The 25,695-nt window shown below is 39.7% G+C and overlaps 1 protein-coding gene across 6 annotated transcripts in view; it reads left to right on the forward strand.

Moving 5' to 3' along the window:
* ttbk1a (tau tubulin kinase 1a) overlaps window positions 1-17,421 on the forward strand; it is a 61,316-nt gene extending 43,895 nt beyond the window's left edge. For 5 of the 6 annotated variants that reach the window (XM_040004138.1, XM_040004141.1, XM_040004139.1 and 2 more), the window contains 2 exons: window positions 14,548-15,956; window positions 16,062-17,421. In XM_040004138.1, coding sequence (XP_039860072.1) covers window positions 14,548-15,956; window positions 16,062-16,473 — 1,821 coding nt within the window. In that variant the 3' untranslated portion in view covers window positions 16,474-17,421. Of the gene's footprint in view, window positions 1-2,308; window positions 9,879-14,547; window positions 15,957-16,061 lie in introns of those variants that run through there. The other variant, XM_040004143.1, reaches the window with a different exon arrangement.
* The last annotated feature ends 8,274 nt before the right edge of the window (window positions 17,422-25,695 follow it).

Raw genomic sequence — 25,695 nt, forward strand, 5'->3', positions numbered from 1 at the left:
ATTTCTACAATACTGTTACTGTTAATTGTACTCTCTGCAGTGTTTAAATGCTTACATATACACACAGTTACTGTCCTTCCACACATACGACTCGGTTCTGCTTCTATGCCCCAGCTTTGTTTACTATTTCCCACCGAGGCTTCTAGACTTCTGATTGGCCAACATTTCTACACGGTTAGGAATATATCGCCACCTGTTGCTTTGGCATGTTCCTAGCAGCGTTTTCCTTCATTTCTGCGTTTACGTGTGGACGGGATTATTTTTTAAAACGAAAACGGAAAATCTCCGTTTTCAAAAATACCCGTGTACGTGTGGACGTAGCCTTAATCACCCAATACAATGAAACAGCACCAAACAGGACTCAATAACAGAATAAGCTGTTTGGCATTGGCAGAGGGGATTTGGCTAGTTTTCTATGGGTGCAACCCAAATACTAAACTCTGCTGCTTAACCAATGCTATCTAACAGAATAATATTTATTGCCAGGAAGCACTGTTACATTAAAGCAATACTTGAGCAAACAAAAATTTCCTTATTTTTTATGCTAAGTTTATATATGCTAAGTTTTGACCAAGTTAAAGTAAACAAATAAAAACATAAAAACAAACAGCACTTTGTTATGGAGGACCAAACTAGGGACCAAAAAGAAATTAAACTTCATTTTAATAAATAAATAGATTAAATACATTTTAGTACATTTGTCTTGAGAATGGGGCTAGAAGAAATGTCATGGTATCATCTAATGGGTTCATTCTCTGAAAACCAAGAACTTTTCATGACACAGGATTCTTAGTTGTGTGTGTGTGTTTGTTTTTGTGTGCTTGGGAATTTCTCAAGAATAATTTCTATGGAAATGGCACTATAGAACTAGAGGAAGAGGTGGGGGGATGGGGTTGGGCGGTGGGGAGGTGAGCACAACAATTGCTTGGTTCTCCTTAGAGATAAAACTGAACTGAATTCTGCGTATGAAGAGCCGGTTATGTGGAAAACTAATGTGGAATCACTGAATTTCACATTAAGCTCACTTTGTATTTTCACATCATTTTCATTTTCCTTAGCAGGATTTTCTTCATGGATGTGATTTTCTATTAATTTAAATCTACGTTTGATTTTTTTAGTTGAATTACAATTTTGTGACCATTTGAGTTGTCCATTATTTATTTACAAATAGGTCAGGTTTGGTCCTCCATACTTGGTGGCTGCTGTTTACAGGCTGGACGTGCAACATCATCACTGAAATTTCACTTTATCTGCAGTGAAACAGGATACCTTTTAAGCCCGTGTCAGTGGAAAATTCGTATGCACAAATTAATTTTAGCGCTTTTTAGTGAGCTCTTCTTTGACTTTCCTTTGTTTTCGCGACGATTGTCATCTCTAGACTCAGAGCAAGCTTGTCTGCTGCCAACCATCGAGGACTGCCATTGTCTTTTCTGCGTCAATTCTTTTTCCCGCTCCCACATAACTACTGATGCCTTTGCCCCCAACCTATCGCTTTAAAAGTACACAGTATGTCAAGTTTGACTCATCTGAGGAGACAAAGAAAAGAGCGAGGGTGCCATTGGGACAACACAAGAAGAAATAAAGTGATGTTTCGGGGTAAGCACAGTTTAGGAATAGTCCTTTACCTCTGTTCTCTCACTGAATTTCTGTTCTTCCTCTTCCTTTTTCTTCTGTTCAAACATATTTCCTCCCTTTTTCCCTCCATTGTGTGTTTGTGTTTTGTGTGCTTGATGACTCATCTCTTTTTTGTGTTCCCTGTTTCTTTTTGTACCTCCAATGGTAATTTTTCATTCAGAAAACAAAAGCTCAAACTGACCAGACTAGTGAGATACAGTATGTGCAGCGCTTGTGCTGGTGCCTTTGTGTCCTTTTAAGTGCTTTGTCGGGGAAAGTGTCTTCATCGTCATTTTCCCAGTCTAATCCAGGATGCTAGTCTGATCCAAAAAGCTAGTCAATTGGTGTAACTGTCCAGTTAAGTTTCTAATAGCTTCTAAATAGTTTCTGATAACTGTAACTTTAGAGTGCCAGGTTTACACCAGCACTCCACCAGCTTCTCTCCCCAAGCACCTTTTCTCACAACATTTAAGCTGAGGGCTTTTGACAGAAGTGAGCATCAATCAGCTTTCTCCTGTCTAACCTGTCTAACGTCATGGAGGGGTAGGAGAAAAGGACAGGAAGTCAAACCAATGTTGGGTTGTAGCTGTAAGAAAATCTGAAATTTATTGTTTGCTTGTTTTTTTTTTAAAATAAATAATTAATTTAAACTTTTTTAACCTCACTTCCCTCTTTCTGGTTGATCTGTTTGCAGTTGGAGGAGGACAGGCACCAACCACGGCCCAACCAACTGAGGAGGCTGGCCTCCTATGTCTTTTCTTCCTCCACCCTTGAGACAGAGCAGTATCCTCATGGAGGAGGGAACTTTATCCAGAGGAGCCGCTCAGCTGAGAGCAGCCCAGCACATGTCAACGCCACTGCTACTTCAACCCGCCGGCGGCATGCTGGCACTCTGCCGACCCCTGGCAGCCCACGGAGCAGACACTCTGTTCTGAATATGTCGAGGGCACAGCTGCAGCACGTGTTAGCTAAGCTCATGAACAAGAACAACAGCTGAGAGATGGACTCAAACACATATTAAATTAACACATGTGTTAAGTAGACACATACACAATACACACATACTGTATGCAGGGTTGGTCACACCAACTTGGGGCCCGGTGCAGTTTGGCCTCTCACTTCCTTTTGTTCCACCATTTGTGTTCCACAGTCAAGATCATCTCTGGTGCATTTGCTCTGATTAAGAGCACCAACTATTAAAATACTAATTATTTTATTAGTATTTATCCATAAATCTTTAAATTTCATTGGCCCTAAATAAAATGTGTAGAATGCTTCAAAAGGCCCTTAAATTACGAAGCATCACTGGTGAGCTGGGAAGACATTTGACTTGTGTCAAAACAAGGAGCATACTTATTAATACCAAAATAAAACACAGCTTTGCCTTTGTATTTGGTTCATTAGATATTTCTGGCCAGCTCTGCATATACAAATATTCTAATGAATGTACACATAGATAAATCAGATGTGATAAAAACAGCACACTAAGAGCCAGACATGGTCATGAAACAAAACAAGCCATATTACTGGCAGACAGCAGCACTGCTAAGCTGGTAAACACTTAGTATCACACACACATTCACAGTCACGTAGCTCTATCAATTGTAAGAAGAGGAACAGAAGAAAAGAAGAAAAATGCTCAAGATGGGGAATATTTTCCATGCAATAAACTCTAACAAGCTTCTACAAACCTGATGTTGCACATGCCACAGATCTGGCAGACTCATGTGAATAATGTGAAACTGAATACATCCTTCTTGCTTCTATGAAGAAGAGGCGCGTGAAACAGAGTGGGGCTGCAAACAGACTGTTAAGCTTTACAATATCTGTGCATTTATTTATTTCAATTCTTTTCTGCTAAAACGAAAGTGTGATTATCAACAAGTGCAGGTTATCCCACCAAGGTTTTGCACCAAGACTTCACAAATCTTCGCCATCACTCAACCAGTGATATAAACATCTCACTCTGCTTCTGCTTCATTAAACTCTGTGTGTGAAGAGAGAGGGGTATGTGATAAAAGTCTTTCTCGAGGTGTGAAAGGGAATTCAGCATTAACCTCTAATTACACCTACACCTGACACCAAGAAGTACGGTGTCCCTAAAAGACAAATATTTCACAAAAAATAATAGTTACTAAATAAATTGAAACTAATTAGTAAAAGAAACCAACACACACTGGCATGTCATAAATGAATTAACACCAATAACAAATTTACAAATGTATAAAGTCACTTTTTATTTACATTAATTTATATTACAAATTAACAACTACCACTACATAGTAAACAAATTTACAATAAAGACAATATTCTACCTAAGAAAATAAAAAGATATCTTTTCAAAACAAGCAAAAATCATGAAAAAGACCAAAAAAAGGTTGTTTTTTCTTGAATGGATTTATTATTTATAGTTTATAGTCTTATTTATAGTTTTAATACACTAAAAAGTTTATTTGAAAGAAATAATTTTCTGAACTGTTTTCTTTGAGATTAAGGGCCACCTCTTAACTGGAAAAGGTATAGGGCTGAAGAAGGCCAGATAGGACCTAACAAAGTTAAAGCCTGTTTTATGACATTTTTAAATTTAACTTTTGCACTTTTTTCTAATGAATTCTCATTAGTATCAGAAGACTGTAAAAGAAGTGAACTTACATTTGGAACATTTAAAAGTACATGTCAGTTTGTGAAGTGTTTGCTGGAGCTCTTGTTTGACTCTCCTTTGATACATATTTTTAGGTGATCGGGATCCATTCAAGCACACACGTGCTGACAAATTGAGCTAAACAGGATGTGCTTGGATGTATTATTCCATCAAAAGAATCGTGCACATTAGTTGTACAGAATCTTGTTTTACACAACATATCTGTGATTTTCTTTTATCATTTTTCTTTTTCTGTTTATTATAATTTAAGCACACTCACTGAGGTAGCAGATTTCCATGGAATGCATCCAGCATTGCTATTTGCATTTGTGTGCTTTGAATGAGTTTGGGGCATTCACAACAGTGCCAGTCAGTGAGCCCATTACTGAAATATTTTAACATCTATTTTTCATAACATCATGATCCTTTTGAATTCATTCAAACAGATTCATTCAAATTCTTAAATGTTTTAAATTCTACATTTAAATTTGTAAACTTGTTTGAGTTTGAGTTAAATCCAGGTCTTCCAGAGGATGCAGTCAATCCTGTTATATTTATTGTTAGTTTAAAATATATTCAAAAAGACTTATTTTATGTATTGTATGTTGGGTTTCTGTTGGAAGTACTAATGTAAATAGACACATAGATAGATATCACACCAACACTTGCACACCAACAGGTTACTTGGCAAACTGCCTGAAGGGGTATACCAGAGAGATAGAACCCTGAGAATAAACTGGATGTTCTCTACTGAACCATCCAAGGTATACTCTTAGCGACAGGGGAACAATATGGGAGCAGCCCCACCAAGTCTGGAGACACAGCAAAACAGGAAGATCAGCTGGGAGACGAATGCAACAAATAATAACAATCCTTAGTCGTTAGTGGTTCTAAGAGCAGACCACAGCAACCTTGAACAATTTCCAGTAACTATCACAGTGGCAGATATCCAAGAAAGAGTCTCAGGCACAAAGAGCTGGACAGTACTCGGCCCTGACACTTGCTGGCTGAAGAAGCTAATTGCACGCCACGAGCGCCTGGCAACACAAATTAAGTTGCTGTTTATGGATGAGACATACCCAGAATGGCTAGCCAGACAGTCCTGATGCCCAAGTACGTCCAACTACCGACCAATAACCTGCCTTACGGAAACTCTTGTCAGGTATCATAGCAGCTAAGATGGACAGGCACATGGCTCAGTATATGAGCGAGGCCCAGAAAGAAATTGGAAGAAACACCACTGGTGCAGAACACCAGCTTCTGCTTGATAGAGCAGCCACTCAAGTCACCTAAGACCAGACTGACCAACCTGTGCACCGCCTATGACAATACCTGACACATGGATCCTGGAAGCCGAGAAATGTATAAGGTCAACAGGACCCTAAGAGCCTTTATCAGGAATTCAATGGGGATGTGGCAAACAACACTAGAGGACAACTTCAATCCAATTACACAAGCCACTATTAAGTGTGGTATTTACCAAGGAGGTGCTCTGTCCCACTGTTATTCTGCATAGGTATGAAACCAGCCAGACCATTAACAAAACTGGCTTCGCATACCTACTAAAGAATCAAGCAATGTCAGCCAAATCCTGTACATGGATGGCATCAAGCCACATGCCAGGAGTGAATTAGACCTTGATTCGCTGATCCACGCCAACATCAGAATGTCATAGTCGAATGGTAGCAAAGAGAGAAAGAGTATATGGTGAATGGACTGGTTCTTATATAGCGCTTTTCTACTCTATCTGTGCACTCAATGCGCTTTACACAACTTGCCTCATTCACCCATTCACACAAGCAATTTTTTCCTTGCTATTTCTAAGTGCTTTCTGTCTAACATTCACACGGCAGGCAGCATTGCAGACATTGAGGATAGGTGCAAGTACCTTGCAATCCCACCTGCAAATAGGAACCACGAAGAGGCCCCAGGAAAGCTGCAGGCACCAAATACCTGCAGAGATTAAGAGAAGCTGAATGAGAAGAACAAGATCCAAGCAATCAATACCACCACTCTGCCAGTTGTAAAATACCCTGCTGGGATAATAAGCCATAACCATACATTGAGGGTTTCACCAGAAGTCCAGCACGCCAAGACTGTACAATAAGCAGAAGAAAGGAGACCAAGGAGTACATCAGGAAGATGGTCACAACTGAGAAATCCAATGGCTGGACAAAGCTGGACTGAGCATAGGCACTAATCATGGCAGTGCAGGAACAAGCTCTAAGATCGATAGAGGCTGAGGTCTACAACACTAGGCAAGATCTCAGGTGCAGGCTGTGTAGGGATGCCCCTGAGGCAATCAGGCACATTGCAGCAGGGTGGAAAATGCTAGCAGGCAGGGCATACGTGGAATATCGTAACTAGGGGTATAATGACCAATCTAAGATCCTGTGGGACTTCCAGATACAGACGGCCAAACTGCTTATGGCTAACCATCCGGACATAGTAGTGGACACGCAGAGGAAGAAGGTCATAGTGATAAATGTAACTTTACCAAGTCAAAGTGAGAAATATCAGTGGCTAAGAGAGGAGCAAGAGGAAATGTGGTCCTGTGGTAACTGGAGTGCTTAGGGCATTTACCCCTAAACTGGGTGAGTGGTTCAGATCCCAGGAACGGAATCAGAGATCTCTGTCTTGAAAAGTGCAGTCCTAGGAACAGCAAAGATACTGTGCAGGAACCCTCAAGTTCCCAGGCCTCTGGTAGAGGACCCAAGCTTGAAGCATAAAAGACTGTCTGCAGGCCAGCTGCGCTTTTTTGATTTTTTGCACCTAATATCACATAATAGATCCAGTAGAGCAGAATAAGGGATTTTTCTTTTTAAAAATGCAAAGGTCCACTTTATCTTCTAAACAAACATGATGAAACGTAACATTTCAGTTACATTATAAGGTCAGTGCCAGGGTGTCAGTGCCAGGTATGATTGACGAAGAGGTGCTTTTTGTTGGGAAATTGAAATGGTTCAACGCTGGAAAGATAACCAGAGATAAAAGAGAGAATACGAATAAAGTAAATGGTTTTTCATTTTGGAGAACTTGTTGGAAAAACTCTTATCTCTATAAACAAAAGAATTCGTGAGCAATGGAAAAGATCTTTGAAATAGAATATTTCAAAATATTTTTATTTGTTTTCTGTTTATAGTTTGAGTAGCATTCAGTTTCAGCCAGGTCTGCAAGCAATAAGTCTGTGATGGTTACTATCATCAGCTTTTATCTGACAATAATGTAACTTTTTATTTGCTTTTTAACCATCAGAAATATCAGTTATCCAGATATCTGCTGGCTTTTACCGGAAGAAATATTGGTCTTCTCAATGTGTCTGTGTAGGTTTTCAGTCATCTGGGTCATGGTAGTCTAAAGAGCTTGGAAAGAAAGCAAGTGGAAGTCTTAAAGTTTCATGAAGATATTTCACCTCTCATCCAAGAAGGTTTTTGAGTTCTAAATTAAAACGGTTTAGGGTCCTAAGAATTTTAAACCCTATTTGGGGGTACCCTAAGAAGCTAACTGACCAACCACATGAGCCAATGTGAAAAAACATGGAGGGTTTCAGGAGGAAAGACATACAGTATATATGTCTTTCCTTCTGAAACCCTCCACTTTATTCATGTCATGGCTCATATAATATAGTCTGTTGTATGCTGCTGTTAAAGAACAATTTTCTCTTTAGTCTTAAATATACAGAACATTAGATAAGATGGCCATGTTGTACAATGAAAGACATGCTCGGGCAATGTCAGGGCTACAAAGGGCTACATTAACTAAATACGCACCACTTGCGCTTTTATTTAGCTTCTATTTGAGGCATTATCTCTGTGCTGACAGTTATTCAGATCCAGCCTGATGGTAAGACTGAATTTGTTTTCATGCTGCTTCACACTGAGTTCAGGACACCCTGTATATTTTATATTACCATAGCATTACAACATAAACACTTTGAGAATGTATGAAGGGGACTAGCTGCTAACTTTGAACTTTATTTTGCATGCAAGCAAAATGATTCAACTACCACACAGGATTGTCACTAGTACAATCCTGTATCACCATTAAGGTAATGCTACATTTGGTTACAAACAGGGAGTAGAAATATGTCAGTGTGCTTATTCTACTAAAAACACCTCAAGTCTAAAAGAGTGATCTGCAACAGGTGTCATCTTGTACCAAAACTGTTTGCCAACTGTGTCCATTCTTTGCATGAGATCTGCTATCTGAACAACATGCATTGCCAACTGTAAAAAACAGCACTGTACAGTAATTATGTATACAGCTCTGACTAAAAGAAGTCTGGGATTGTTCTGTAAATAATTCACATCTACACGAGATACTCACGGATCAGACAAGTCTTTTTGATTTGAGTGTTTTTGAGTGATTATGTGAAAATATATTTTAGGTGTTCTCCAGTTAGTGGAGGAACAACCTGCGATTAACCATATATGTATATTATGAGGTTTATAGTTTTTTATTTTGAAAACTCCACATTTTTAAAGTTATAATTAACTGGAAGAATAACTGTTTCATTACATAAAATTACAGCAGTTGTAAAGCAATTAGTTGATTGAGTAAAACATATTAAAACTGTTAAGGTCTACCATAGAAAATATGGCATGATTCACAAAAAATTATAAAATAAATAAAGAGATATGTCCTTCCAGATATACATACATACGTTTGTATATTTAATGTCTTCCTGATATTCTTTAAGGACTAACAAAAAAATGTGAATATACATAGAGAGAGGTATATACTGGTGTCCAGTTGGTATATTTCAGCACTATGCCACTTTCATAGATTTGTTGATACAATTAGCCTAGCTTGGTACAAAAGCTAGAAGCACGGGGATACTGCAAGACAAGTTCGTGCATGTGTCTCCTAACTACCTTAATAGTTTAGAAAAAATCTATATTCTAAGTGACACTGGTGTGTAGCTGCAGGAGATTGCTTGCTGTTGCCAGTTGAAGATAATCAATCGTGCAATTGCCTTGGACACTAGCAGACTGTTGCAGTTGGCCGTAGTTGGCAAGGAAGGCAGGATTTTGTTAACTGCTTGCTCAGTGTTAGTGAAACTGTGAAATTCCAACCAAACACGAAACAGTAACTGTTTGGCTTTGAATTAAAAGTTGGGACTTTTAACCACAACTTTTCCTTTGAAGTTGAACAGTTTAAGTTTTTCGTTTGCTTTGCACTTTTTCCAATTTCACTGCAACTGTTCTACTGCTTGGTAGCTAGCTAGCAAGAGTTTGAAGACAAATCTGCATATTCCATGCAAACTATGGGTAACTGCAGCAATCTGAGTTTTTTGGTGCAGAAATTGGTGCTCCTTGTGACCAATTTCAGCTGGTAATAGCCAGCAAACATTCACCAACTGGTTGGTGGAATATGCTTTTTCCCACCTAGTGATCAGAGGGAAAAAAGTGTGCAATGGAATACTATAAACTATTGCTACTAAAATTAATTAACTAATTAATTTAAGTCAGCATTTGAATTAAGACATTTTTGTTGTTGTAGGAGACAGAAACTTTTCCTATTTTGATGGAGCTAGGCTTACACGTCACCCTTTGCTTCTAGTTTTTGCTCTGAACTATGCTTCAAGGCACCCATCTTTAATTTGACTATAGCAGCAACAGAGCAAAAAAAAGAATATTAAATTGTACCTGAATGCTCCTTCATCAGTTTTGTAGTCTCAGCAGATTGTAGATAAGGAAAAGATGACTGAATGCTCACAATATTTGTTCAGTGTGATGATCCGTGAGTGTCTTTCACATGTACAATATATGTAAGCATTTTTTTCTATCACTATATGATTGTACAGCATTGCTTGTATAATTTACAGGTAAAGCATGTATTTTAAACTTTTGTAAATCCAAAAAATAACCCTGTACAGATATATATAGAAATGTAGAAAGCAATTAAGAGAAATCAATTTTCATTTAACCTCTAATAAGCATGATAATAACCGGGGTTCAGTATGTATGTCCAAGCTGTATGTTAAAGATTGAACGAGGGAAACACTTGAAAAATCACCTGAATATCAAACTGTGTGCTATCTAAGGATGAACTCTGCAATGCATTTTTGTGCCTTTTATATCAATTTATGTAATCTAGACAATCTTGAAAAGCTTGTGTTCAACCAAAATGACATTAAAATGGGTTTTGGGAAAAATGTACCAGTTTATGCTGTCTTTGCTTCTTAGGGAGAGCCCATTACAAGCTTTTAGCTTCCCCTTGTATTTTTTTTGTTTTGTGATGATCCCAATGTTTTTAGGTGGTGAAAGGCGTGGACTGCATGCAGGTCAGTTAAACAGCTGGCCTCTTCTACTACAAAGCTGTTGTAATAGATGCACTGTTTAGCTTAACATTGTGTTGCTGTAATATGTAAAGCCTTCCCTGAAAAAGACATCACCTGTCAGTGTTAATCTCGTTAAAATGACGTTAACGCCATTACCACATTAACGCGGAAAATCTCCATTAGCGAGTTAACGTGGGGCTGCACAGTGTTAACGAGCTAACCACGATAACGCATTGACGCACGGGGCGATCCGCGTCAACTCGCTAACAGAGATTTGCTGTGTTATGGTGTTAATGTCACTTTAATGAGATTTTAACGAGATTAACGCTGACAGCACTACTTAAGCAATAAGTTATTTTTTTCATTGTGGAAATTTGCTCCATGACGTCTCGCCATTGTTTCAATCGCAAAGGATCACTTTCAAGCCAGTTTCTTGTAATAATGTTTGTACAGGCATCAGTTTAAACAGGTAAAGGTCCTCACCGTGAATTACTTCTGCGGGTAGTAGGCCTAAGTACAAAATCTGTAGATCATTAGGTATTTTATAACTTAAGATATCCTCAGGTATTTTGACAATTCCCAGAAAAGTTGAACCTTTTCACATTTCCAAAAAATGTTAGTGATTCGCACTGATATGACTGCAGTCTCCACCATTGCTGTGGGATTCACAACTGTTTACTTGTGACGTGAGGTGTGATTAAAAAAAATCTTGTCAAATTTTTCCAGCCAGATTCTCTCCATTGTCCACAGCAAGTAGAAGTGTGTTGTAACAGGCAGCTCATCCCCTGAAAGGTCAATCTTCAGTTCTGATTCCCATTTTTGTGTTATCCACAATGAATAATTTCTGTTACATTTTTGGAAGCATTTTTACATTTTTGACACAACCTTTGACGGTAACTTCTTATATGCCACAGTAACCATTTCTATTAGCTCAATGCCCTCTTGAGAGACAGAGTTTCTGCTCTCAGTGTCTCAAATGAAGATACCTAAATAAGTCAGAATTATCCAGCTCAAACTCTTCTTTTTGAAGGACTTAAACACTTTCCCGTCTGTTAACGTACATACTGCTGTGATTTCACCGTCTCTCCATTTCGTGAATGTGTTATCCAGTTGACCAGTTCTGAATTCTGGAGAATGTGAGGGCCAAATCAGCATTTTACAATCTCCTTCGATTTTGTATTTGATTACCAGATCCCACCAGACCTTTAATGTTGTTGCAACAATGGGATTTTGGTCCCTGAAATGTGTGTACATTTTGTCTGAGGGCAACTCACTCCATCATTGAGCTCAATATGTTTCCAGTGCATGTCAGCTGGGATATCTGATAATACTCTCTTGAAATAGTCAGTCCTCCTCTTCCCTTTTCTAGTTGGAGAGTTTTCAGTTTTACCCTCGGTTTTTACCCCTTCTAAATAAATCTACTCATTTGTTTGTTCCATTTGGCAAATTGAGCATCAGGGATATGCATTGGTAGTGAAAGGAATAAATACAACAATCTGGGTATTACCTCTATTCTTGAATTGAGATCCATAACTAAGGGTGTCCATTTTGTTAAATCCTTTTGCATTGCATTAGTAATCCTACTGTAAATGGTCTCATATAATGTGTTTAGTTAGTTATTCCTAATATTTTTAATTTTCTGAATCCCATTTAAGTTTGTATTTATGTCTGATAAATTCAATGGGTTTGTAGTTTATGCACAATATTTGAGTCTTAGAAATATTACATTTTCCTCCAAACTCTTCTAGAATAGTCCAGAGCTTTAAGAATGTATGATCTGGGTTTTAGAGGTATATTATTACATCATCTACGAAGAGACCTACACTTTGTTCTTCCACTGCTAACCCCTTTCAACTCATCGCTTTGTTATATATTGGGCCAGAGGCTCAATAAATAATGTGAATAGGGAGGGGCTTAAACAGCACCCCTGACGTGTTGCTCTGGAGCAGGGTCCTCAAACACCAACCCATACTTGGACTACACAATTTGGCCCTTGAAGTTATGTTTTTTGTTAGGGAGGATTTGTCCGTTGTTGATTGCAATGTTAAAATAAGTTATTTTAAAAGCAAAAACTTATTTAATATGAAGGTAACATGAGCAGAGAGTAGAAACATGTTGAGGGATTGGCTGTGTTATTTGAGAGAGTTATTTGTAAAGAAAACAATTTTCACTAGCAGTCAAAAACTAATGTGTGCACTTGTGTCTGGCCAGAAAGAGAATAGTAGTTTGTTTATTTGGTAGTTCAATGAAATGCTTCAGTTAGTTAAGAGTGAGAAAAAAATTGTGTTCACATTTGCAGTTTTATTTTGTTATACAATATTTGAAATTGAAAAAAACAAACCAAAAAAAACCCACTACATTTTTGGGTGTTTTCTAGTTTGTTTGTTTATTCGGTTTTTTGTACTACTTGAACAGTAAAGTGGCCCTCCAATGAAATGTCAGAGCCAGCTGTGCCATTTAAGGTTGAAACCCCTGCTCAGGAGAGCTCAAAGCTGTCTGTCAAGTTTCCATTTATTTTAATTCTAGCCACTGGCTTATGACACATTGCTTGTAAATGGACTGATTATAGCGCTTTCCTACTCTCACAGAGTACTCACAGCACTCTATACAACATGCCTCATTCACCCAAATTCTCACAAGCACTTTATCTACACTTAGTGCTTTCTAACGACATTCACACTCCGATGCATCAGAGAGCAAGTTGGGGTTAGTATCTTGCCCAAGGATACTTGACATGCAGACTGGAGGAGCCAGGGATCGAACCACCGACCTTCTGATCAGTAGGTGACCTGCTCTACCTCCTGAGCTACAGCCACCCGGTTGTATACATCTATTGTATTGATCTACAGTATACACTATTGTAACTCACTGTTTATGTGTCTGCACATGTGGAACATCTGCAGGTTGTGCAAAATGCTGCAGCTAGGCTTCTGACCAAGTCCTCTAAATATTCACATGCGACATTGTTGCTATGTCATTTACACTGGCTTCCTATTGAATTTAGAGTCCATTTTAAGATCCTGGTTTTGACTTTTAGAGCTTTGCATGGACTGGCACCAGCTTACATTCCTGATCTTCTATAGCCCTATGTCCCTAGCAGGTCACCGAGATCATCTGATCAGGGCTTACTTGCTAGAACTAAGGGTGACAGAGCTTTTGCCACTGTGGCCCCTAGACTGTGGAACTGTCTCCTTCTGAGCCTAAAAACTGTGGACTGTAGTGGCTTTTAAAAAAACAACTGAAAACTCATCTTTTTAGAATTGCTTCTGGTTAATTTTTGCCTGTTTGGCAAGCTGTAAAACTGCCTCCATCCTAACTGTCCAACATCTTTACTCCTGCTGCTGGTGCCGCTCCTCTGTTCTAATGAGTTGAAGAGACTGTGACGTCACACGTGATATAAGAATGGCCTTATATCATCTATATCATTTATCTTCACGTCTTTGAAACTCCCTCTGCCTTTCTTTTACTCTCTGCGCTGTCGAGGGTCGGTTCTGTTGCTGGGGGCGGGCCACCCATTGCCATCGTAGTATCTTGTGCAGGCGAAATACTGCAGCGTCTTCCTCCAACGCCGCTGCTGGTGCCACCGTGTTAAAGCCTCGTCTGCGCAGCTTGAGGCTGGCTTCATGTGCACTACTTTAAAGACGGACTCTGTCCTCCTGTAATTCCTTCCCCACTCATTTGTGTATTTAACTCTAGAAAAATCGTCAATGAACGAGTTTTTAGTGTCATCACACCGGAAGTTGTTGACATCAGATTTTCTTTTTTCTCATTTATAGGCTGAGACACTTATTGTGACTGTTCTCCCATTCCACCCTGATATTGTTTTAAAGGCTACGTATGTTAATATTAAATAAGCTCCTAATGAGTGCTAGACATTGTGCTCATGCATTGTTAAAACTGCTAAAAATGTTTCACTAGTAAAGGCCTTTTATGATATTTCTGTACAGAGCTGGGTGAAGTCTTTGAGTTGACTCATCGGTAATACAAAATGTTATTGCATTGCTTCTAGGTGTTATCGCCTTCAGAGCAGAGTGGTTTGTCGCCTCCCTCTCCAGACTATCGGACAAAAGGCCAGAGTGACGAGAAAGAGCATTTTCACATCCTTCCTCAGCTGCAGGCCAAGAGGGCTGACTTTCTAACTGTCATGCTGACTGGTACTTTGCCTCAGCGGCGGAGTTTTGCCACACCAGACGAAGAAGTTCCAGAAACCCCAGGGCCAAAGGATGACGACGTTACAAAGAGTGAGTCCAACAGTGAGGTGAGTCAGAAGAGTACTGAACGTAGCCAGGATGCTGCGCCTTCAACACTGATGGCTGAGGACCAGAGGGGCCAGAAGGAGCATGCCTCCGCTGCTGATGCAGACCCAGACCTAGAGGATGCATCCAAAACCCTTGTTCTATTCTCCCCAGGAGACACTCGCAAGTCTCCTTCTGGCGGCGATCACGTTCTGGATGGTGAGTTGGCTACACCATGTGCTCTAACATCCCGTAATGACCGCCTTCTAGTTGGGGATGCAATACAGCCTGAACCTTCAGAGACTGGCCGTTTGTCCCCAGCTCTCAGGTCAGACCTGAGGCCTTCCACACCCATTGCTCCTGGTTCACCCCCCTTCACCAAAGTTGAGCGTACTTTCATTCATATTGCCGAGACATCACACCTCAATGTTATGTCTTCCAAGGAGGGTGACCGGGAAGTCTTTCCCATCATGAATAAATCCGATATAGATGCTGACACCCATAAGAAGGTGGAGGGAGCACCAATGATAGAAGAGTATCCAAATGACTCAGTGGAAGACCAAACTCAAATAGACAAATACCCCAAAACTGAGAATGGTCCATCTACTGAGCTGGCCCAGTCTTTGGAGCCTGTTCCAGAAGCAATGTCACCAACTGACATACATAAAGATCGGTCACAGGAACTTACAAAACAACCACCACCAAGTGAAGACCCTGCCAAACTTCAGACAGCAGAATCAAAAGTACTCTCTGCCATCAAGCCCAGAATCCGAAGCCGAATTCCAGTGCTCATTTCTATGGAGGAGGATTCAGGCTCAGAGCAGTCCTTATCTCTCTCGGCTCGGGTCCGGCTTCAGCATCGCGCCAGGCAGCTGGATTTGGCCCACCTACTAGTCCAGAAGCAACACACTCGCTGGATGAGGAGGAGAATGCTTTCTGGTACATCATCATCGCTGTCTTCGGGGGACGATGAGCGTCGAAGGCCGTCAGAAACCCTGTCCACTGCAGGCTCAGAGGAAGACACGCATACATCAGATGAGTCCAGGTGGAGCTCTCGTCTTAAAACAACTGAAGAGCAAGGCTTCAAAGAGTGCAGGAGCAAGATCCCCAGGCCAGTTACCCCCATAAAGCGGTCTTCAGGCGGGCTTGGTAGTGCTGCTCCTACTCCTCGCTTAAATAATGGGTATGATTTAGTTTCTTTCTTATAGTGTACCCACAATAATTTAAGCAGTTTGATACATATTTTTAAAGTAAAATAATTTTTCACATTTTTATGTTCTCTTCACAGGAATCAGAAAATTGGACTAAGCACTCTAGTTACCCCCCCAAAATTTAGGCCTATTTCTCCTGGGTCCTCCTTAACATGTCCCCGTCCCTCAACTGTCCCTGCTCCATCTGGCAGCCCTCGAATGCCCCTACGAGTCTTGTTTGGAACCAGACGCAGCCTTAGCTCATCCCACTGTAGGACTGACAGTCCCTCCCCTCAGAGAGTATGTTCATCTAGGCAGCCCCTCTCGGTACGAGCCCCAACTGTCCCCATGCTGCCACCCAGGACTACAACCACCATGCGACGCAGCGCCTCGCAAGAAGCCACCACTCAGTCCTCTTCTACCACCATGCCCGCTAGGACCAGGCCAAAAACAGCTAGTACAGCTAAGGGGAAAGCAAATTCTAGAGAGAAGGTGGCCCTTGCTAGATAATACAAAGACGCTTATCTCCAAGTATTTGTGAATAATCAGTCTTTGGACCAGCTATGCCTCAAAGGTTTTCACCTTATTCCATATTAGACTGTGATGCCACATTGACTTCTTTCAGTTCATTTACTATATACACACATACATATTTTTTTTTCCAAGGACAGCTTATTGAACTGACTACCTGGGCTTCCATTTATCTTATTGTCATACAGGAGCATTACTGCCATGGTGCTATGGATACGTCTGCTGCTCCCTGGTTAGTCCCTAATGAAACTGCTGTCTGAAGCTGAGAATCCTTATTCCAACAAGTCCAGTTTCAGACACTTTCACCTGATACACCTAATACACTACTCCTGGCTTTCCATGGGTATATTACTCTTGAACTGACAATATCCTATTTGGTTCACATTGCATGGTAAAGTATATCAGAGAAACATTGAATCTGTAGAGGAAACACAACATGTACAAAAATCTGTACCCCTTGCCTATTGGCTAAAGAAAAAAAAGATTAAATTGGACTTGTTTGAATACCCTTACTGTGATAATGTGAGACTCCTAATCTATATTCATTATGACTGCGGATAAAGTGAAGAGCTGAACGTGAACATATATCGCTCAAATGCTTGCCTACTCCTTATGGTGTGATAATGGCCATGCTTTAATCATTCTATTATATATTGGTGTTTTAGTTTGTTTATGCTTTGAATTGTACATAATCGAATCATTTCCCATAAATACATCTTTATTTTTATCTTGGCAAGCAAAATGTAAATGAAGTCTTTAATCTTTGTTTCCAATTTGTTGGCATTATGCCTGGTTTTTATGCATGAGAAAAACAGGGTTAAGCATGAGAAGATGTTATACCTGCTTTAATTCTGTTGGCAATACAAGTCTGGACTGTGTATATGGAATCTCTGGGACTGAGGCGTGAAGTAAAGTTTTGATCATGTGGCAGAGGGTCTTGTCATTCTTTTCTCCCTGGTATCTGTAACTAACATTCAGAACTGACATATATCCATCACAGTGGCGTGCAATGACTTTAACAGAAAGGCAAACAGAGATGATTTTTGCATAAATTATCAAAAGTAAAAGTAGTTCATCTGCAGAAAAATGTTCCCCATCTGTGTTAAGCGGATTAATGTTATTTTTGCAGAGTTTAAGGTTGAGCTCATTTGAAATACTGTTTAATTGAGTAGCATCATACTAAAGCATATTGATGCTTCCTGTGAGGACCTCTGAAAAAAAAAGTGTATTAAAAGATTAGTAAGAAAAATATCAGCTGCATTAAATGGCTTGATCATCATGTGACATAGTTAACTGTTAATACCTGAAGGGAGAATTCAAATATGAATGAAAACTTATCATGGTCAAGCCATTTAATTCAACTGATATTATTTTGGCAAAACAGTTAAGTGTATTACATTCAGATATTCTATTAGATGCAAATCTAAAAGTGCTGCTCAACCTGCACCTGCTCAACATGCATCTTTTATTAGACTGGAAATGGTTAGAGTCTCCATCATCGTTAAAGTTTTCCTTGCTGATATACTAAAACTATACTTTTCCACACATTTCCTCTACATCACATATGTTGCCCAAGGTGGTTAGCAAGGGGAAACTCCTTTGTTATCTCTTCCACAGCATGTCTTTTTTCCTGTCTTCCTTAGCTCTCCACAACCAGTCGCGGCTAATGACTAATCTCAGAGCAGTGAAAGCAGACCAGTGGCTGCTGGCCATGCATGTTGATCTCCCATCAGTTTACAGTCGTAGACAAGCGGCTGTTTTTCAACAGGTTCAGTACTGGACCCCCATGTTGCCTCTCCTCACACAGTGCCAATATTAACACCTCCTCAACCCTCCTCCACACAGAGCTTGGGTACCCAGAACCCCCCACCTTCCTCTCAAGTTTCCCCTTCACTGTGATGGCTGACCAAGTGAGGAGACAACTGACCAAGTGACTACACCAAGGCAAAGCTGTAGGCCCTGACAGTATTAGTCAGGAATCTTTTTTTTGTTTTGTCCTGTCCAGCAGTTGCCACAAGCATAATAATGGTCTGAATACTTTGTTGTGCCAAATATATTTGCTTTCACAAGAGGAACACTGTAGCCCAGGGGTCGGCTTGCCGACTGATGGGATGGGTTAACTGATGGCACGACCATAGCTGGACTGGCCAGGTGTTGTGCCAAAAAGTGATTGTCTGCCAAAAACTGATTGCTCATATTTAAACTGCTATAAGTAACTCGTTGGGCTATAATATGTAAAACATATGTCAAATGCATCCCTCATGGATGACATAAAGTCATCTTGAGCCAAAAACAACATTCGTGTAACAAGGTAGAAGCCGGCCAAAAAAATCAGTTTTTGGCCGTGACTTTTATATAACCTTTATTTATGCAAAAAAATATTTTTTTTAATCTCATTAATATTAAAATTGTCTTTTTTAAGAGTAAGTTGGCCAAGAGGACAGCAGAAATGGCAGCAAATATTACAATAGTTCAGTAAAAATATTTTAAGTGGGGATAAAGGACCGGATTGGTTATAATGTAAGTACAATAACACAGAGTTATAAAGATACTTGAAAAACAGATAATTTTTAATTCTATATATAACCCCTTTGTAAACCCTGTTCACCGAAGTCTATTTACCAACATACGTAAAGATATTACACATAAAAAATACACAGAAACATTAGAAATCACTTTTTGGCACAACAGCGATGGTGATTTTTCGTTTTTATGGGGCAATGGGTTTTTTTTGTTTGTTTGTTTTGGGTTTTTTTATTGGTTTTGTAATGGTATAAACAATGAAAGGTGGTGGATTGGCCAGATGCTGGCCGATGTGTAAAAGTAACTCAGTTGTTTGGTGGTGGCTATGGCGGAGCTTCCACAGAGGCCAGCAGGTGGATGAGGGAAAGGGGAGGCAGGAGAGACCCCAGGCAGCCGCTGCTTCGAGTATCAGGTGAACTGAACTTCAGGTAAGACGGTATGACCTTTTCTTTCTGTACACCGTTATATTTGTGCCACAAAACCAACCAATCAGAGACTTGATCTCATTGGCTGTTTTGGTCTCCAATCAGCTCGCAATGACGAAATGCTATATCCCAGAATGCATTTTGTTCAAAACTCAAACGATGCAGTGGCGGAGAAACGCAGAGTGGCGATTTGTTTATCGCCCACTTTGCGCCAGAAAGAACATCTGCTGATATCAGTATAGTGGCACAAAAATAACGCCATACTTATGAACTGTTTCTGAGAGACAATGGCTACGTTCACACTGCAGGTCTTAATGCTCAATTCTGATTTTTTGATCAAATCCGATGTTTTTGTCTGCTTGTTCACACTACAGATAAAATGTGACAGCCAACGCGTTCTGGCGTGAACCCTCAATGTGGCCCGCATGCGCAAAAGAAGACGTCACACACAACGTGCTCTGTTTAGACCCAGACCAAACAGTATTGTTTGACTGATGGCCCTTAATATAAAGACTTGTTTCGGACTTTACGTTTCCCAATTTTGCGTTAAGTTATAAAGTTATTTTGTTATTTACATATGGCCTAATAATGATCCTTACTGCAGTTTTAGAGAGGAGCGGTGCTTCAAAGGATAGTTGCAGATTTCTGTCAGAATCTGCAGATTATACAGTACAAATAAAATGTTCATGTTCCTCCAACGTTGTCTTCCCAACAGTTTCACTGGATGGCCAGGAAGCGTTCACGATGTCTACTTGGGCGTCTGTCTTGTGTCAGTGACGTAAAAGACGGATTTAATGCGACATGACCATTGAAACAGCAGTCGCTTTCTAAAACATCAGATATGTATCGGATTCAGTACCACATACGAAAGTGACCCAGATTGGATTTGAAAATATCGGATTTGTGCTGTTCACACTGTCATGATCGGATATGGGTCGCATAGGGTCAAAAAAGTCGGATTTGATGTGCTTTCGCCTGCAGTGTGAACGTAGCCAATAATAATACCAGGATTCTTTGAAGCTGACGGCTGGTAACTGTGCAGGGGCGGGTCTAGCAAAGTGTTGCCAGGGGGCCAGGTAGCCTGGGAAAGGGGGGAACAAAGAAATACTTTTCTTTCTTATTCTCATTTCAAATGTCTAGCTTTTAATAAATAGTTATCTGAATCTTACAACCAAAGTTTTTATCTGATATAAAATGTATAGAAAGTATAGAAACAAGACAGTGTACATCACTGTCACAACAGCGTTTGTTTTCATTCAAAGGCTTTATGGCTTTTCCTATAATACCTGGTGGGCTGGTCTCTAGTCAAAATGCCCGGGCAGATTTTTTGTCCCAGTCCAGCCCTGGGCACGACACGCAGGGAATTCTGCAAAGGTGCATTAAAAAATAAATGGCTGGGCCAGCAGTGCACATCGCAAATTGGCTTGCATAGACACATTTGTTGTGCCGCTTCTTAATGATGATATTATAGCTAACAACCCCAACTACCAGATTCAACTTGTATTTGGCTACAGATAACTTTGCCTACTGGTGAGAGGGACGTTGCTAGCTGGCAGTTTTTTCAAGCGATGTTAAAATTTCCACATTCCGACACTTCAAATGCTTCAGGAGCTGTTCGCTCAGTGCAGCATCAGCACCGCGGAAATACACGGATACATCCATAGACTCGAGACAAAATTCATAATGTGTTTTAGGGACTTTCAGGTGTATGGACCAATGTTTTCTTTTCTAATCAAACCAGAAAGCTTTAATGAGAAGCTGGATTTGTCTTGCATTAACTGGCTGGACACAGAGGAAATCGAAATGCAGCTGATTGAACTGAAAAGCTCGAGTCTGTGGGGGTCAAAGTTTGCAGAACTACGAACACAGCTGGAATCCACAGCTGTGCGTGTTCATGGAGCTGCATTTTCACCTGCTGGACATCACTACCTGACGAGTTTAACTGTCTTCAGAACACTGCAGAGGCCTTATTGACAGTATTTGGTTCTACATATCTGTGTGAGCAGATTTTCTCTCACATGAAGAGTGAGAGAATGCTCTCAATGACATGAGAGCATTCAGACGGGTAGCCGTCTGAATGCTGGACACTGAATGTTGTACAGTTCATTTGCTGTTATGGATAAAGTCTTTTTGTTTCAAAATAGCTGAAAACTATTCGCTGATAGCTGCCAACATCTGCGAACAAATATAATTCTATAAAGTGGTTCTATATAGTGTGTAACTGTTAATATAGAGCGTTATTACATTTATTGCTAATGCAATCATATGGCACATTGACTTCTGAGGAAATTTTAGATGGCACTCATGATCAGAAAGGTTGCCGACCCCTGCTGTAGTCTCTGTAAGCTCATTTTGTTAATGTTTTTATTTTTTTGTTTATCAATTTTATTATTCATATTATTGTCTATATACACACACACACACACACAGAAACTTCAGAGACACAAATCCATCCACATCCACCCCACCCACTGAAGTGTGGATAGACAGGTGCCCCCCTATAGGACGGAGTGATCCCGGGACGCGTTGAATCCATCACCAGATCACCAGCGAGCCCCAATGACAGACATGATGCAGGAAAAGGAGTTAAGAAGACCTCCCTGCTTCCCTGCGTGTCCGTGTTGAAAATAGCCTGCTGGGTGCATGTGTTAAATGTAGATGTGTTGTTCTTCAATTTTGCAATATAATTATAACTTTGGAAATAAGTGCAAATCTCGTATTGCTACAGTCAATAAGACGATTGTTCATAGCTCCCGCTTTAAAATACATAACCTGACCTCATGAAAGGTAACAATTCAATGATAAAAACGGCATCCTTTAAATACAGTGGCACACTGTAAGGATAATTCTGGCTATAAAGCCTCTGTATTTATATGAATTTCCTTTCTCAAAATGTTCTCCTGACAACAGTTGAAAATATGACAACTTTGCAGCTGTTGGAAAGCTGTGTTATTAACATAAAACACCTGTATCTGCAACACATTCACAGTGGATGAGACACAAATGCAGAAGACAAAGCTTCTGGGTAAAAGACAAAAATCCAAATCTTTAGTCAAAAGATTTGGATTTTGACTAATTGGTTAAAAAAGAAAGTGGTTAAAAAAGAAAGACAACCAATCCACTAAACAGTGTACAGGGGTCATCAAATAGTAGTTCAATGAGTAGAGATTATTGGAAAGAAATTAACATGATTCACTGGTATTTGGCGGTTAGTCTTCGATGGCCCTCAGCAGAACAGAACCCCAACAGTGATTGACCCCCGGAGTCTAGATGCTAGTGGTGGAGATGAAAATGGGGGGATGAGAGGCGGTGATGGAGAGGAGGTGGGTTGCACAAAGGAGAATGACAGATGCGCAGTGAGAGTTAAAGTACATAGTGTGAATGCTGATAGGCCTGAAGAAGGCTGGGAGAAAGATCATTGGACTAGACCGATGATGTCGTAAACAACCTGACAGCATGGGAAAGTGGAAGTAATGTAAAGCTTAGATTTAGCCGGCAACACCTGGGAGCAGACACATGTGAGACTATAGTTCTTCCTTATCCTTTAAATTACCATTTTATAATTGTTCGTTAAAATGACTGTAACTCCATCATTGTTTTTGCTAGAGAGAAAATGCAAAGTGTTTCGAAAAGAAGAGAAGCTGAGCTTTACATAGATATTTGGTGTATTGCAGTAGCATTAAGCATTCACAAGCTACTGCTGTCTGAACACAGAAAAATCAACTCCGCTTAGATTTTACCATGGATGCTTTGCACTACTGTAACTCCTCAACCATTTGGGCTAGAGAGAAATTTCAAATGGTTACTGAACAATGAGAAGACAAGCTACACAAAACTCTATGGTGCACCATTGCACGAGCAGTGACAGTCTATACACGGGTAAGAATTGATGACACATGGAGTACAGAGAGGCAGGTGTAGAGAAGTGGCAAAGACCAAAGACGCCTGGAGATTTGTTATATAAAAGGAACAATATATAAAAAAAACTGGGTGAGCTAGGCTCAAAAACATTTTTTGTACATATTTAGTATGGTTCATATTTAAAGTTGATGTTGTGTTACTTTTTGTTCATGTTGAATATCAGTTTCCACTTAACTATAAATCTGAAAAAATGCAGTCAATTTTCTTTCCACTTTAAGCTGTTGTTACATTGTCACAACAATACAGTAGTGTAAAATAATTGTGAGATATTGAAAGCTGAGGTTAATCTGAAAGAAGGGGCAAAAGGATTCACTCTTAGTTTCTGACACTTTTACAACCAAATTGATCAAATAAATCCAGGCGGCCTAAATGATACTGGGTAAAATAATAATTAAAAAAAAAAAAAAAAAAAAAAAAAACAGGGGGGGGGGTTTGAACTTGTGCAGATCTTCATTACAAAAGAACACTGAAACTGAAAAACATTAAAACAAAAAATTAACAAAGGGTCACAGCTGAGTATATTTATTGAATTACCACCAATTACAAAAAAGGAAAAACTTGTAAAGGCAGCAAAGTAAACTGAGCAGAATACAGAAAGGAAAGTGATTACAAAATAAATAAGGTAATGACTTCAACCTCTACCTGGATTACTTAAATATTTTATAAATTCAGTTCAGTTCAATTCAATTTTATTTATATAGCGCCAAATCACAACAGTTGCCTCAAGGCGCTTTATATTGTAAGGTAGACCCTATAATAATACATATACAGAGAGAACCTCAGCAATCATATGACCCCCTGTGAGCAAGCACTTTGGTGACAGTGGGAAGGAAAAACTCCCTTTTAACAGGAAGAAACCTCCGGCAGAACCAGGCTCAGGGAGGGGCGGGGCCATCTGCTGCGACTGAGAGAAGGAAGACGGGACAAAAGACATGCTGTGGAAGAGAGACAGAGATTAATAACATTATTATCATTATTATTATTATTAACACATAGTGAATGAGAAAGGTGACTGAAGAAGAAATACTTAATGCATCATGGGAATCTCCCAGCATCCTCCCCCCTATTGCACCATAGCTTAGCGAGATGTTAGTGAGTGGGTCTAACATCTCAGGGTCACCTGATTCAGCCCTAACGATATGCTTCAGCAAAAAGGAAAGTTTTAAACCTAATCTCAAAAGTCCATCCGTCAATGTCTGTCAGCTGAATTCAAATTGGAAGCTGGTTGAACAGAAGAGGGGCCTGAAAGCTGAACACTCTGCCTCCTATTCTACATTTACAAATCCACCAACATTTTGTCTTTAGATTAGACTGTCTTTTTGGGAATTCCTCAGTTTACTCTGCCCAGTTAGCTGGTCCAGTAGTCTTCCTTCCTTCTTTTCAGGTTATTTCACACGTATATTTGGCATCTCCCCGTCAGTGGACGAAATGTGATCCTGTAGTCCACAAAAACTTGAAACACAACAGTCAACTTAAATCCTGTCTTGAGATTGGTTATTGTTTTGTCCAGCATTAGTCCAAATTCTAAAGACACCTTTTTTTTTTCTTTTTTTTTTTGTCTGAGTAAGACTCATAAGTCCAACTCCAGGTCCAGTCTTGTCTGCTGTAGAGGACTTGTTTTTGAGAACCTGCACTTTATTGGAAAGCTTTTTTTCCCCATCTAATCCAAATATCACTTTTTGAAGAAATTCAGATGTGTATCACAGGTTCTTAGGCTATCTCAAGTTTAAACCATAGATCAAGTGTGTGTGTGTGTAGAAAATAATATGAATCAAAGCCAAGTGATGATACCAGCATTTTCAGGGAGATCCATCTCATCTGCTGCCTCATGCCTCACAATGTAGATGCCCAACACTATTTTCTTAATTTGTCTCACAGCGCCAGAATCAGTACTGCATGGCAGAAAGTGCACACACATTAACACTTATACCTATAATATAAATTGGCAGTATTATATGGAGTGCCAGGACTGCCATAATGCATTAATTAAATACACCATTAAATAATTAATTAAATGTGGCAATAATTAATTAAAATTGGAATTAATTAATTAAATAAATAGTTATGACACATGTAATTAATTAATTATTGACACATTTAATTAATTATTGACACATTTAATTAATTATTGACACATTTAATTAATTATTTAATGATATATTTATTTATTTCATTTTGGCAGTCATGGCGCCTGGCTCTCATCATGAAATAATTTTATCTGTCAGCCTCACCCATCAAACTCAGGGGGCGGGGTTAACGCTGATCGAGTCAAAACCATTGCTTTGGCCTGGTGGCCATTGTTTCTAGCACACAACAACCGGCATGTGGAAGC

The sequence above is a fragment of the Simochromis diagramma genome, unplaced genomic scaffold (genome assembly GCF_900408965.1).
Source record: "Simochromis diagramma unplaced genomic scaffold, fSimDia1.1 OVJJ01000565.1, whole genome shotgun sequence".
Classification (NCBI taxonomy): Eukaryota; Metazoa; Chordata; class Actinopteri; order Cichliformes; family Cichlidae; genus Simochromis; species Simochromis diagramma.